This window comes from Aquarana catesbeiana, linkage group LG13 (assembly GCF_042186555.1).
Source record: "Aquarana catesbeiana isolate 2022-GZ linkage group LG13, ASM4218655v1, whole genome shotgun sequence".
Taxonomy (NCBI): Eukaryota; Metazoa; Chordata; class Amphibia; order Anura; family Ranidae; genus Aquarana; species Aquarana catesbeiana.
In genome coordinates this window covers 59,628,337-59,644,740 of record NC_133336.1, presented here as the reverse complement: position 1 = coordinate 59,644,740, position 16,404 = coordinate 59,628,337, and the positions used below count along the sequence as shown (strand labels likewise).

General features: G+C 43.9%; 1 protein-coding gene across 1 annotated transcript in view; it reads right to left on the bottom strand.

The window, feature by feature from the left end:
* The window catches only part of LOC141117474 (coiled-coil domain-containing protein 170-like), a 103,818-nt gene that overhangs the window by 39,355 nt on the left and 48,059 nt on the right, over window positions 1–16,404 (bottom strand). The window contains exons 6-7 of the mRNA XM_073610362.1: window positions 11,788–11,932; window positions 5,947–6,132 (exon numbers count right to left, since the gene is read on the bottom strand). Of these exons, the coding sequence (XP_073466463.1) occupies window positions 5,947–6,132; window positions 11,788–11,932 (331 nt within the window). The remainder of the gene's footprint in view (window positions 1–5,946; window positions 6,133–11,787; window positions 11,933–16,404) is intronic.

Here is a 16,404-nt window from a genome sequence, read left to right as displayed (position 1 = left end):
AAAAAATGCGTTTGAAAAATCGCTGCGCAAATACTGTGTGAAAAAAAAAAATGAAACACCCACCATTTTAATCTGTAGGGCATTTGCTTTAAAAAAATATATAATGTTTGGGGGTTCAAAGTAATTTTCTTGCAAAAAAAAAATAATTTTTTCATGTAAACAAAAAGTGTCAGAAAGGGCTTTGTCTTCAAGTGGTTAGAAGAGTGGGTGATGTGTGACATAAGCTTCTAAATGTTGTGCATAAAATGCCAGGACAGTTCAAACCCCCCCAAATGACCCCATTTTGGAAAGTAGATACCCCAAGCTATTTGCTGAGAGTCATGTCGAGTCCATGGAATATTTTATATTGTGACACAAGTTGCGGGAAAGAGACAAATTTATTTATTTATTTATTTATTTGCACAAAGTTGTCACTAAATGATATATTGCTCAAACATGCCATGGGAATATGTGAAATTACACCCCAAAATACATTCTGTTTCTTCTCCTGAGTACGGGGATACCACATGTGTGAGACTTTTTGGGAGCCTAGCCGCGTACGGGACCCCGAAAACCAAGCACCGCCTTCAGGCTTTCTAAGGGCGTACATTTTTGATTTCACTCTTCACTGCCTGTCACAGTTTCGGAGGCCATGGAATGCCCAGGTGGCACAAAACCCCCCCAAATGACCCCATTTTGGAAAGTAGACACCCCAAGCTATTTGCTGAGAGGTATAATGAGTATTTAGCAGACCTCACTTTTTGTCACAAAGTTTTGAAAATTGAAAAAAGAAAAAAAAAAATGTTTTTTCTTGTCTTTCTTCATTTTCAAAAACAAATGAGAGCTGCAAAATACTCACCATGCCTCTCAGCAAATAGCTTGGGGTGTCTACTTTCCAAAATGGGGTCATTTGGGGGGGTTTTGTGCCACCTGGGCATTCCATGGCCTTCGAAACTGTGATAGGCAGTGAAGAGTGAAATAAAAAATTTACACCCTTAGAAATCCTGAAGGCAGTGATTGGTTTTCGGGGCCCCGTACGCAGCTAGGCTCCCAAAAAGTCCCACACATGTGGTATCCCCATACTCAGGAGAAGCAGCTAAATGTATTTTGGGGTGCAATTCCACATATGCCCATGGCCTGTGTGAGCAATATATCATTTAGTGACAACTTTTTGTAAATTTTTTTTTTTTTGTCATTATTCAATCACTTGGGACAAAAAAAATAAATATTCAATGGGCTCAACATGCCTCTCAGCAATTTCCTTGGGGTGTCTACTTTCCAAAATGGGGTCATTTGGGGGGGGGGTTTGTACTGCCCTGCCATTTTAGCACCTCAAGAAATTACATAGGCAGTCATAAACTAAAAGCTGTGTAAATTCCAGAAAATGTACCCTAGTTTGTAGACGCTATAACTTTTGCGCAAACCAATAAATATACGCTTATTGACATTTTTTTTACCAAAGACATGTGGCCGAATACATTTTGGCCTAAATGTATAACTAAAATTGAGTTTATTGTATTTTATTTATAACAAAAAGTAGAAAATATCATTTTTTTTCAAAATTTTCGGTCTTTTTCCGTTTATAGCGCAAAAAATAAAAACGGCAGGGGTGATCAAATACCATCAAAAGAAAGCTCTATTTGTGGGAAGAAAAGGACGCAAATTTCGTTTGGGTACAGCATTGCATGACCGCGCTATTGGCAGTTAAAGCGACGCAGTGCCAAATTGGAAAAAGTCCTCTGGTCCTTAGGCAGCATAATGGTCCGGGGCTGAAGTGGTTAAATAAAGAACTGTGAAGCAAAATAAGGGTCAGTGCCAATCAATGCAGCCTAATCAGTGCCCATCTGCAGCCTCACCATCGCCATGAATGCAGCCTCACCATTGCCATGAATGCAGCCTCACATGTGCCATGAATGCAGCCTCACCATTGCCATGAAAGAAGCCTCACCATTGTCATGAAAGCAGCCTCACCATTGCCATGAAAGCAGCCTCACTATTGGCATGAATGCAGCCTCAACGTTGCCATGAATGCAGCCTCACCATTACCATGAATGCAGCCTCTGAATGCAGCCTCACCATTGACATGAATGCAGCCTCACCATTTCCATGAATAAAGCCTCACCATTGCCATAAATGCAGCCTCTGAATGCAACCTCACCATTGACATGAATGCAGCTTCACCATTGACCTGAATGCAGCCTCACCATTGACATGAATGCAGCCTCACCATTGACATGAATGCAGACTCACAAGTGCCATGAATGCAGCCTCACATGTGCCATGAATGCAGCTCACCACTGCTATCAGTGCAGCCTGATCCATGCCCATCTGAAGCCTCGGAGGGGACAGGGAGGGGAGTGGGACGAGCACCAACAGATTACATACAGGAAAATCTCCTGTTTACTCGGTGGCCTCTTTAATACAAAGTCCCGCCTCCTATGATAGACAGAACAGTCGTTCAATGGCGGCCCAGGAGATGGGACTTCCTATTACAGAGGCGGACGAGTAAACAGGAGATTTTCCTGTATGTAATCTGACAGCACTCGTCTCGCCCCCTCCCTGACCCCTCCAAGGCTGCCAGAACTGAACGATAAATACGGTATATATCTTTTGTGGCCCCCCCAACAAATCCCAGAGCACCGTGTGGCGCTTTGGGATTCGTTGGGGGCCACAAAAGATATATATATCCAGTGGGACCATATTAAACCAGAACACGGCCCCAATTGGCCAGCGGGCCAGACTTTGGACATGCCTGGTTTAGATCCAAGCATATTCATGTGTTATGCCCCATACACACGGTCCGATTTTCCGACGGAAAATGTGTGATAGGACCTTGTTGTCGGAAATTCTGACCGTGTGTAGGCTCCATCACACATTTTCCATCGGATTTTCCGACACACAAAGTTTGAGAGCAGGATATAAAATTTTCCGACAACAAAATCCGTTGTCGGAAATTCCGATCGTGTGTACACAAATCCGACAGACAAAGTGCCACGCATGCTCAGAATAAATAAAGAGATGAAAGCTATTGGCCACTGCCCCGTTTATAGTCCCGACGTACGTGTTTTACGTCACCCGCGTTTAGAACGATTGGATTTTCCGACAACTTTGTGTGACCGTGTGTATGCGAGACAAGCTTGAGCCAACATCCGTCGGAAAAAATCCTAGGATTTTGTTGTCGGAATGTCCGAACAAAGTCCGACCGTGTGTACGGGGCATTAGAATGGCCCAATCAAATTACAGATCTAAATCTAATTAAGAATCTGTGGCAAGACTTGAAAATTGCTATTCACAGACGCTCTCCTTCCAATCTGACAGAACTTGAGCTAATTTTCAAAAAAGAATGGGCAAAAATTTCACTCCCTAGATGTGCAAAGCTGGTAGAGACATACCCAAAAAGACTTGCAGCTGTAATTGCAGCGAAAGGTGGTTCTACAAAGTACTGACTCGGGGGGGCTGAATACAAATGCACTCCACACTTTTCAGATATATATTTGTAAAAAAAGTGAAAACCATTTATCATTTTCTTTCCACTTTACAATTATGTGCCACTTTGTGTTGTTCTATCACATAAAATCCCAATAAAATACATTCCGTTATCTATCTATCTATTCTAAACCCTTCATACACTACTTAAAACTAAAAAACATTTGTGGCAGGTATTATACTTTAGTTAATAATAATTAGTTAATAAAGTTAATAATCCTTTAAAGCAACTACCAATAAGGCTGGGACCACAGAGTCATGCACCAACATCCCTGTGTATTACTTCAGACCAGAGTTTCTCAACCTTTTTCCAGTCAAGGCACTCCTTAAAAACCTGCACATTCTCAGGGCACAAAGTTTTTCTCTGTTTGTCAAGATTGATCTCACTGAACAATAACATGGATTGCTCAGAGCTGGACAAGACTGGGCTCAAATGATAGGAAATCTTATACTCTACATTATGACTTAAAAAAACCCCCCCCCAAAAAAATTCAGGTTTACATCCACTTTAATGGCTGTGTGTTGAGTTATTTTGAGGGGACAGCAAATTTACACTGTTATACAAGCTGTACACTCACTACTTTACATTGTAGAAAAGTGTCATTTCTTCAGTGTTGTCACATGAAAAGATATAATAAAATATTTACAAAAATGTGAGGGGTGTACTCACTTTTGTTAGATACTGTATATGCCCTTGTAATATTGTTCAAGATGAGTTAGATATGTATCCCCAAGTGAAGCTCAAGATTCTACCCAGAGGTTATGGAATTATAGTTGCGTAATTCTTTGTATGGGAATCGCATATATATCACCCCTCCTTATCACTTGTCCCTCAAAGAACAGGGGAAAAGAAGGCTCACGCCTACTCTTCCCAGCAGTAATGGCATACGCAGGACCAGGGCAATCAGGGAGGCTGGAGCTGCTATTTCCAGCTTCAGCTTACACAGATGAGACTTAAAGCGGGGGTCCACCTAAACCGCCAAAAAAAAAAAATATTAAAAGCCAGCAGCTACAAATACTGCAGCTGCTGAAGTTTAATAAATGGCCACTTACCTGTCCCAGGGTCCAGCGATGTCGGCAGGCGACGCCGAGAACCCGCTCGGTTCTCGGCAGCTGCCACCGCCATCCTAGGTAAGGGAATCAGGAAGTGAAGCGTTGCGGCTTCACTTCCCGGTTCCCTACTGCACATGCGCGAGTCGCGCTGCGCATCGTAACTGGTCCCCGCTATCTCCTGGGAGCTGTGTGTTTCCCAGGAGACAGCGCAGAGGGACAGGAAGAGGCATAGACTCCCATGGGAGTCTATGCCGGAAGTGGGTGCAAATACCTGTATTAGACAGGTATCTGCACCCCCCTCCCCCCTGAAAGGTGCCAAATGTGACACCGGAGGGGGGGAGGGTTCCGAAAAGCGGAAGTTCCATTTTTGTGTGGAACTCCGCTTTAAGCTTTCATGGATAAACTGTACAATGGAGAGGCAGAAATTATTTCTCTATGCCTTGGAATCTTGGTGTCCTAGATAAAAAATAAATTATACTTTCATGCCTTAAAGGATTTAACCCCCAACCCCAGCCAAAACTTTTTGGAAGGGTTGGAATCCTTGGTCCAGTTCTGGGAAAATTCCCCCCTTCCCCGCCCCAACTTCTTCCCCTATAGTTGGGAATGCCCTCACTTTCAGGGGGGGAAGCAGGAAACAGAGTATAAAGCTGACACCTGCAGGCTGAACTAAAAAACAGATTCTTCCATCCACGGTATAGAATGCAGATGAATGAATGTCCCAGAGTGGCTATTGTGTTTTGATAGCTTGTCCCGCCAGCTGTCCAAACACCCAAACAGCACTGCATCTAATTGTATGCAGCAGCTTTTTGACCTGTCCATTTTTGCCTGACTCTTTAGATTTTTTAAATTGAGGAATGTCAGGCTAAAGGTGGCCAATGAGGTGAATTTTGGACGGGTCTTCATAAACCAGCCAAAATTTGTACTGCGTATAGTCAGCTTAATTCTTTACCCATGCTATTCAACTAAAAAAATGGCTGGGGTTTAAATTGAAGAAAAAGGTAAAGACTTTTTTTGTTAATCAATAAAACAGCATACAGCATGTACCCATCCTTTCCAAACAAAATCACATATTTCTGAAACAAGGGCAAGAAACTTTGGCATTATAGTAACACAACATCCTCTATATTTTACTGGAAAACAGCACATCAGAAAAGATTGAAGTGTGACCCAACTCATGACAATGTGGGTCACAAGTGCAGTTATATCTGCAAAGCAATAAAATGACATGAAATGTGACCCTGGAATTTGTAGAAGAAACAGTCAAATTGATCATTTATCTCCAGACACCCACTGTAAAGAGTAACCTTGGGTTATGGAGACCCACTGTGTCACTCAACGTGGAAACAAAGACAAGGAACAAATTTTGGTTTCATGTTGTGACTGTTGTGTGTCAGAGGACAAGAGACAAACACAGGAGCACTCCCTCACCTGTTTTAGTGATTTAAGCTCTGCTGGAAAGTTGGCTATGGCTTTCTTGTGTTTCTCGGTCTCTGAGACCAGCTTCACTATGGTATCCCGACTGGCTTTAAACTCCACTTGTTGGCTGGCCAAGGTGTCTTCAAGACTTGTCACTCTGGATTTTTGCAAAATATATTCTCTCACCATCTTTTCTGCCTGGAATATAGCACACATAAAGTAGGCTACCGGGAAACTTTTTTTGTTGCTCAAACCAAGATATTAGTTTCTTAATGTAATTACTGCCACAAGCATTCAGATTAGTTATTATATACATGAACAATTGTTTTCTACTGCACAAATTTCATACATCGTCCCTATAGTTATTACTGCAAGGAATTACTCTTATTGGAAAGCCTTTTTGACTGAAATCATAGGGCCATATAGACAACTTAAAGCCTAACTGCAGGCATCTAAAATATTTTAAACTTGTACTTGCCCAGCTGATAATAAATTCTTCCCTCATTTTAAGGGGACGATCTAAGAAGGAGCAAAACTTCTCTTACTCATCCCTGGGTCAGTCACCAATGTTAAAAAAGATCTCTGATTCCTTTGATGTGCAGGCCGCACTTTGATTCCTCGGCATTGGAGATCAACTACAGTACCCGCGTGAAAGAATGGGTGACTGAGCTTAATCATATCATAAGAATGGAGGATTTACCAACTATCTTACAGGAATGCCATGCTTAATTGATTGAAATATGGTACACCTGGATTGAATTCTTAAAATCAAATAAACTTCAGTCGTTTCTCTGATTTTTTACACCTTGTTTTTGTAGTATATTGTTTTACGGTTACATGATAGTTTATGTTTTTGGGGTTGTATTTGAGATGTGCAAAGAGAGATCATACAAATACTTAGACGTATAACATTTAATTAAGTGATTACAGATACATATAACAAATGTAACAATGTAATAATATTAGAAAATACAAGGGTTCTTCAAAAAGTTTCCGCACTTTTTTAACTGTATTATATATATAAAAGTGCAGAAATGTTTTGAAGACCCCTTGTAGAAAAAAAGAATACTTAACTAAAGATGTCTTTTCTGCCACGAAGTCCCGTCCGCCTGCTCGCATGGTGTGGAACAGATAATCAGACCATACGCATGCATGATGCAGGTCTGATATGAGACTGAATATTCCAAGTTATAGTTTTAGTAAGTAGAACTTGTGTTTAAAGAAATGGCCAACTCTCCTTGCAAGGACCATGACCTTTTAAGGACTTGGTCAGTTTGTAATGACATTCCTTTGGCATGAAGTCAGTTACGGTAACTAGGCTTTTGGAGGCTTTATTAGATATTGTGAGACAACTTTAATAAGGAAATATGAAATTTTCCCATCATATATTAAGGAAGATGTAACTCCAGACTTTGGCTAGGCACCCTCCTCTACATCATCTTTCCCTTTTCTTTTCCTCTCTAGGCTTTTTTTTCTCTATTTTCCTTTACCATAAACATACTTGAGGTAACTAGTGATGACGGGCAACTTATGGCTGGTAATTTTTGGCCTGCATGTCGTATTTGTCTTAGTATGGTCGTTTTTCAACCACCTCACAATGATTCAGACATATGGTATATGTCATAATGGTCTCCACTGGACATTGATGGTTCCCTCAATATAGATATCCATTGGCTTTGGTCCTGACCCTCTTGTGTTAACCTCTGACCCTTTAGTTTTTGTATGTGTATCCTTGATACTAGATTCTAAATGAGCAATAAAACCTTGATTAAAAAAAAAAAAACTTTTCTTACTCCACAGGCCCACTTGCCAGTTTGGATACTGACTAGTCCTGCCCAGCCTCTCTATTTGCCAGTCTCTGATCGGTCATGTCACTACCCCTCTTGTAGATGTCATCACGTACAATGCTGGGCCAGTGGCTATTGCTGGTTCTGCATTTTATGTGGCAACATTGGACAAAACAAGAATTTTTTTCTGCATCAGCTGGTGGATGGGAGGGGCACAACGTTTAAAATGTATTGAGTACCTGAAATTCTGCATTAACACATCTGATCAGCAGAAGTTTTAACATTGGTAGTGTTAAAGCAACTCTAACACCACAACTTTTATTTTAAGCTTTGGATGGAGTACAGAAAGAGTTAAAACCCATTTTAAATTGTCATTTCTATCTGTATCCCATCTTGAGAGATTCACCCACTCTATGGGCTTAATTTACTAAAGGAAAAAGGCTATTCCCTCTGCAAGGGAATTTACACTTTGCAAGGGAATTTTCCCTTAGCTTAGTAAATGTGGTGGAAATTCATTTTACAAAGAATACCCAATCATGTACAAAGAAAAAAAAAATGTGTTTTTGCTTGTATATGATTGGATGATGATAGCCAGCAGAGCTTCACCTCATCTAGTAAGCTTGGGTTGACATAGATATGATCCAATGACAAGAATTTTGGTGTGCGAGTGTTGGTGACGCGATGATGCGGGACAGGTCTCCGCCCCTTCGTGGGTGTGGGTGCGCTGCGCGCCATGGCGCAGAGGGACCCATGATGGATGCTGGACACCACAGCCCAGGGCACCAGCGTTCCATCTCTGCTGACCAGCTGTTTATAATCGCCAGTTGGGCGATCTAACGAGCAATCAAACCTGCTAGGTATATAAATCCCAATCTGTGTTGCCACTCATTGCAGCACAAAGTTGGGAAGTGGACGGACATGAGATTTCAGGTGAACATTGGAGATATGTATATATATATATATATATATATATATATACAGGTTATTATCCTCTTTATGTGATTTACCCGACAGGACAGGTATCCTACTTTGTCAGCTATAATCACTTCATTTTTCTTACAACCATATATAGATTATATTAAAGTCCTGTTACACAAGTATACCTACCAATAAGTGTGTATTTGCTTATCTATACAGACTAGCATCTGAAAAAAAAAACCCCAACGAATGACTATAGACACCTTGTCTGGTTGGCAACAGTTTGGCAGGGACTCCTGTTCCATTTCCGTGGGGTCCTTGTGTGTGCAGCCTCTGGTTCTCTCTGTCCTGTGGACTGTGGTCTTTGTTGGTCTCCATTTGGGGTCATTACACGGTGCATAACTCTCTCCGTTTGAAAACTGACCATATATCTACCAACTATGTGAAACATTTAGAAACTTGATTTTGTGAGTACAGTATGCAACCTTGATCCTATGCAATATGCAGTTATATAATAATACTTTTTTCTTATTAATTGTTTACATGTAAAATTATGTTACTGTTTTACTAATATTATATAATTATAAAATTAATGTTACCCATATGAATGTTATTCAAAAGTGTTAAAAGTTAAAGCTATATCTGTTCTGTGGTTGGACAAATCGAAATTTGACATTCTTTGTGGCAACCATGGGCGCCACATCTCCTGGACTAAATAGAAGAGGAACCTTCCGGCTTATTATCAGCACTCATGTCAAAAGTCTGCATCTCTGATGGTATGGGGGGGGGGGGGGGGGGCATTAGTGCATATGGAATGGGCAGCTTGTACATCAGAATAGGCATCATCAATGCTGAAAGATATATCCAGAGCAGCAGATGGTTTCTATCCAGATGATGTTTTTTTCAGGGAAGGCCATTGAACATTTCAGCAAAACAGTGCTAAACCACATGCCGAATCTATGACAATAGCATGAATTCCTCAGTTCCCAGATGTTTACAGAGGGCATACTACACCATGGTAAACATGGCCCTTTAACAACTTTTTTGAGATGTCTTGCTGCCATTAATTTCCAATTTTATTTATTTTTTCTTATAATGGTACATTTTCTCAGTTTAAACATTTGATATATTTTCTAGTGTAAATAAAAAACGGGTTTATGAGATTTGCAAGTCATTGCATTCTGTTTATTTCTTTATTTCTTCTTCTTTATCCAAAATGACTTTGGGTAAACTTGAAAGCCCCAATTTAGCATTACACACTGCACTGCAGTAGGGCTCTGTTCGCACTGCAATGGTTATTAGCTTCCTTTGTGTAGGGGAAAGGTAATACAGTTTTAGTTACCTGATCATCCACCCCTATGTTTTGGCAGTGGACTGTCCCTCAGCATCATCACATTCAATGCAGGGCTATGGACCCTGCTTTGGTCTTGATGATGTCAGGACCCTTGACCACTAGAGCTTGGGTGAGAAGAAGTGGCAAGCACCGGTCTAGTTGCAGGGAGGAACCTAGGATTGGGTAAGTAAATCTTATTTGTTTTTTGTTCCAGTAGACAAAAAAGAGCGGGCACAGTCCCTCAGTATGGGATCATTTTTTAGTTGTCCGGAGTTGGGCTTTAAGCTGGCCATAGTTTGCCAATCTGGCCAGCAGTAATCTCATATCTATGAAAACAGGAAACACACAGACACCAGACAGGCTGAGACACCTGTATGATCGTTACTCTTGTTGAAGAGAAGCTGGAACCAGAGGTAAATGGCTATGTTCCCACATACCCACTACATGTATATTAACATATATGATTGAGCTGGCTAAACGTCAGGTCTTCATGTAGTAGGATTGTATTACATATATACACACAGTGGCGTCGCTAGGCGGGTGCGGTCCGCACCCGGGTGACACCTGCTAGAGGGGTGACACCATCCCGACTCTCCCGAGGGTGACCAAAGCCCTGGCTTCCTATCGGCATTCTTTTTTTCAGCCGACCCGGAACACCTCCAGCGCAACGGCCATGCCTGGCCTGTGTCTTCCTCCTCCTACTTTGCTAAGCCTGTTACTATCTCCGCCCAGGTGGCGCAGCTGCACACTTTCCTCTCCTCTCCAGCTGCTGTTTGGGATGGGTGTACTGTTTACCTAACAGGTGAGGTGTGATAGGTGAGGGGAAGTTGGGAGTTGCCATGGTTTTGCCACACCACCCAGTTACACCTGAGAGCTGGTGTGGGAGGAGTGTATGTGTCCGGCGCCCTGTGCTGATAACCGAGAGGAGGGGAGATTGTTCTTTCCTGCTGTACACACACAGCTATATTATATAGCCCTAAGCTGTTCTGATAAGGGGGGGGGGGTTGTCCACAGGCCAGGTGTAGACAGACAGTGACCCACACCAACATCAGATCTGTCCAGCAAGCAGAAGGTCACAAGCAGCATCTTGCCATCTTCCCTGGCTACAGCCATCAGATACTATCTATCACAGTCCAGCAAGCAACATGCCTTGTTGTCGGCAGGCCACAGCATCTTGCCATCTTCCCTGCAGCCATCAGATCCGGTCCATCAAGCAACACCGTGTCAGCAGGTCAGTTCCAAAATCCGAATCAAATCATCAATGCCAATGATGCCATTGTCTGCTGTCCCCAGGGACAAATCAATCTAGAGGATCACCATACAGAGGGATCTCTGTATCAGATCGGTCCCTGAGGACAGCAGATAATGCACAGTATTGGTGGAGCTGCAATGACGTCACTCCCGTGCATGAGCGCGGGAGCCCTCGGTTAGGGCAGGGTGCTCTGAAGGCCAATATATGCGTTATATGGGGGAAAAAAATATGGGGGGGGTGGGGGGGTGACACCATGTTTTACCGCACACAGTTGACACCAACCCTAGTGACGCCACTGTATACACAACTGTTCTCTGTGGCCAAATCTAGGCTACTTGATGCTCATTGGCCTTGTCCACAGATTTGTTCACCTGTTGTCGGACCCAGACAATCACTAAGGAATATGCTGGATTGGGGTGGCCATATTACTAAGTAAGCACTAGGTTCCTCTGATTTGTACTCTACATCTACAGAAACAACTGACTTTTCTTGTATCATTTTATGACTGATGAAAAACAACAATCCCACTGATCAAATGAACAAAGATATGTTATCGGAATTACCTTTGTCACCAAAACATTGAGAGGATCTTCTTGTTCCTCAACATTCACACTCAGACAGGAGGACAACCTGTCAATACTCTCCAGGAGCTTTTTCTCACAGCTAAAACTTCTTTGTTCAGCCTTTTCTCTTTCCATCAAGTGTAACCTGTAGATTGTGGACACATTGAGAATTATTTGTGTATCATTTTAAGACAGCTTATACCTTAAAGTGGTGTTCCGGACGAAATTATACTTTTTTAAATAAAAATACCCCTATAATACAACAGCTTAATGTATTCTAGTACAGTTAGTCTGTAAACTAAGGCCTGTTTTGTTAGTTTATAGCAGTAGTTTGTTATTTTACAAACTTGCAGCAGGCCGTGGCCATCTTAAGTGTGGGCAACTGAAGCCAGACTGTATTTCTTCCTGGATCTCATCCTTGCAGATCTCGCACATGCTCAGTGCAGCAAAGGAGTGTAATAGGTTTCAGGTCAGGTTTCCATAGCAATGGCAGTGTCAGAGAAAGTTGCCACGACCTTCCCAGAAAGCATTGCAAGCAGGAAATGAAGTGATGGGCCACGGCCAGGGAGGATGAAGTGAAAAACTAATACAGCAGATATACAGTAGGTGCTGATAAAAGAAAAAAAAAAATATCGAATTTTTTTACAGTGCACAGTTTAGTGAGGGATGCTGAAGAATTGTATAAGTGGGTGGAACTCCACTTTAAGTATATGTCCAGGCATTACCCACATTTAACCCCAAACCTCCTACTTCCCCTGTAGAGCATGTCCCAGCATGCATTTTTTTTATCTTGTTCCTGTAGCAAGAAATAGCTTGTAATATTTCTGTAACATCATAAGGCTTGTAAAATCCTAGCAAGGGAAGCTGCTGGGAGGTCAGTTTCTACTGAGATTGGCATGCTCCTACTCCCTGTACTACATCCAACAAGTACCTATTACATTCAATGCGGGCAGACTCTTGGAAAGCAAGGCAGCAGGATGTTTTTTGCTATAAAAGTAATTAAAGTGGTTGTAAACTCTTACATATGGCCACTGTGACAAGTGACAAGCCTCAGGTGATACAGACCGATGAAACAAATCATCCTACACAAATTGTACCTGTTTATCTGCAGCTCTCTCTTCTGGACAGCTGTTCAAAGTACACAGATCAAAGACTATTTCTCAGCTACAGAAGACAGGGGGCAGGGATCTGATGTCACACACTGCAAAGCATAGGGGCAGGGAGTTGAGTGTAATCTGAGACCTAAGTGGAGGGAATGGGCACATGGGAAACATGCACAGCTAAGGCTGTCAATCACCTTCTGTGCTGGAAGGGGTGTGTGACCAACTCCCTGGATTATCTGGAGGAGGCTTGGGTACTGTGATGTTTGAGGAAACTACAGTATGTATAGCACACTGACAGCTCATCCTACCAGCCATGATCTGCTTGCATTGCTTGGAGAAGCACAAAGACCCAGTGGCGACAGTTGTCTAAAATAAGGTACATGACAAGAATGAAAAGGTTTTTATTTAAAAATATAATTAGAATCTTGATGAGGGGGGGAAAGGAGGAACCAGGGAAGGCAGACTAAACTTCAGCTTCAATGTAATCACATCCAGGTAGAACTGTGAACCAGGCATCAGAGTTTTTAGTGCGACATGCAACCCTCTATTGGCGGCGCGTAGTGGTTGAAAATTTTAAACTAAAAAAGATTCTATTATTGATTCCTTATGGATTTTGCAGCTCAGTACTTCAGGGAATGTTATTGCCCCCTTTCTCTCAGGTAACATTTTATAAGTTGCAATTGTTACTTAAATGTCAATTATTGAAGTGCTATACTTTTTCTGGAATTAAGTAGATGTGGCCCTCAGCAGGCATAATGGAATCCCTTGAAGATTAATTCCATTTGATTCAGCCCACTGAGTCTGAAAAGCCTGTAAAATCCTTTAAAGTGGACCTCTAAGTAACTTTACAAGTCTGCTCGAATAAATGCATGACATGTAAAAATAAACAGCAACTGTATCTTTTTTTTTTTTTTAATAGAATTCCAGCATAAACCTAGCTATTCTTAAAACTGTCCCTTCCCCCCTTCTAAAACCAATCCCTATACAGTCCAGTCATATAGTCCCCTCCCTGTGTCAACCAGCGGAGGCTGCAGGGGGGAGGAGCGAGCGCTCTACAACAGATGGGAAATCCAGGAGCAGTGACCCATAGGCTTCCATGTTCCAGCTGTTGTCGGTGCTCCCACCTCTCCCCTGCAGCAGCTGCAGGCTGACACATGGGAGCCAGATCATGTGACTGGAGTGTCCTGAAAATAGGTAAGTATATACATCTTACTTACACGGGTTAGTCAGCATGGGTGTTAGGAGGGGGGAGGGAACAATTTTAAGATTAGTTATGTTTAGGCTGGAATTCTATTTTTAAGGCTCTACTGTTTATCCCTAAAAGGAAGACCATGGGTTCCAGTGACTTTGCCCAGTGGCGGAACTACCAGGGTCACAGCAGTCGCACTTGCGACTGGGCCCTGGAGTTCTGACACAGTGGGGGGGGCCCTGCCCGCTCTGGCTCTGGCAGTGTGAGCGGCCTGGCTGCCCGTCTGCCAGTGTGAGGGACCTGCCCACCTGTCTGCCAGTGTGAGGGCCCTGCCTGCCCATGTGAGGGGCCCACCTGCCCATTCTGGCAGTACTACTGTGAGGGGCCCGCCTGCCTGTTCGTTCCGCTGGGGGGGTCAACCCACCTATCCTCTCCACTCCAGAGAGAAGCCATCTAGGGAGGCGGAGGTGGACCCTGAAAGTCAGCTGACACCAATAGAGTGAAGGGGGAGGAGCTCTCCCCTCTGCGAGAAGACCCCATGACACAGAGCCATCCCTGGAGGCATGGGAATACTGAAGGGGAATCAACTGACTGACTAAGTAAGTGAAAAATTGCCAGTGCAACTGATCCCAACCTCTACCACCTCTGCCTCTTACTGATCCCATCCCCCCACCACCACAGATCTCATCCCTATCCCCCCTATCACCTCTACAGAGGTGATGGGGGGATAGAGTTGAGATCTGTGGTGGTGGTGGGGGGGGGATGGGATCAGTAAGAGGCAGAGGTGGTGGTGGGGGAGGATGGCACCACTGCTGCCACTGATCCCACCCCCCCACCACCACCACCACCACCACTGCTGCCACTGATCCCACCCCCCCCTCACCACCACTGCTGCCACTGATCCCACCCCCCCTCACCACCACCACTGCCACTGATCCCACCCCCCTCACAACCACCGCTGCTACTGATCTCACCCCCCCTCACAACAACCACTGCCACTGATCCCACCCCCCCTCACCACCACCACCACCACCGCTGCCACTGATCCCACCCCCCCTCACCACCACCACCACCACCACTGCCACTGATCCCACCCCCCCTCACCACCACCGATGCCACTGATTCCACCCCCCCTCATCACCACCCCTGCCACTGATCCCACCACCACTGATGTGACCCCCCCACCACCATCAGTGGGTTGATCCCACCCCCCCAGCCACCACCACCGCTTCCACTGATTCCATCCCCCTAATCTCACTCAGTGGACTTATCCTATCCCCCCACCACCACCAGCACTGCCACTGATCCCATCCTTCCGCCACCAGCACTGCCAATGATCTCATCTTCCATCCCCCCAGCACTGCCACTGATCCCATTCCCCTCACCCCACCAGGACTTCCACCAATCCCATTCCCCCCTCTCCATCAGCACTTCCACTGATCCCATACCCCTCCCCGAGAGCACTGTTACTTGTCTTGTTCTAGTTACAGTATCTCACAAAAGTAAGTACATCCCTCACATTTTTGTAAATATTTTATTATATCTTTTCATGTGACAACACTGAAGAAATGACACTTTGCTACAATGTAAAGTGGTGAGTGTACAGCTTGTATAACAGTGTAAATTTGCTGTCCCCTCAAAATAACTCAACACACAGCCATTAATGTCTAAACCGCTGGCAACAAAAGTGAGTACACCCCTAAGTGAAAATGTCCCAATTGGGCCCAAAATGTCGATATTTTGTGTGGCCACCATTATTTTCCAGCACTGCCTCAACCCTCTTGGGCATGGAGTTCACCAGAGCTTCACAGGTTGCCACTGGAGTCCTCTTCCACTCCTCCATGATGACATCACTGAGCTGGTGGATGTTAGAGACCTTGCGCTCCTCCACCTTCCGTTTGAGGATGCCCCATAGATGCTTAATAGGGTTTAGGTCTGAAGACATGCTTGGCCAGTCCATCACCTTTACCCTCAGCTTCTTTAGCAAGGCAGTGGACGTCTTGGAGGTGTGTTTGGGATCGTTATCATGTTGGAATACTGCCCTGCGGCCCTGTCTCCGAGGGGAGGGGATTATGCTCTACTTCAGTATGTCACAGTACATGTTGGCATTCATGGTTCCCTTAATGAACTGTAGCTCCCCAGTGCAGGCAGCACTCATGCAGCCCCAGACCATGACACTCTCACCACCATGCTTGACTGTAGGCAAGACACACTTGTCTTTGTACACCTCACCTGGTTGCCGCCACACATGCTTGACACCATCTGAACCAAATAAGTTTATCTTGGTCTCATCAGACTATAGGACATGGTTCCAGTAATCCATGT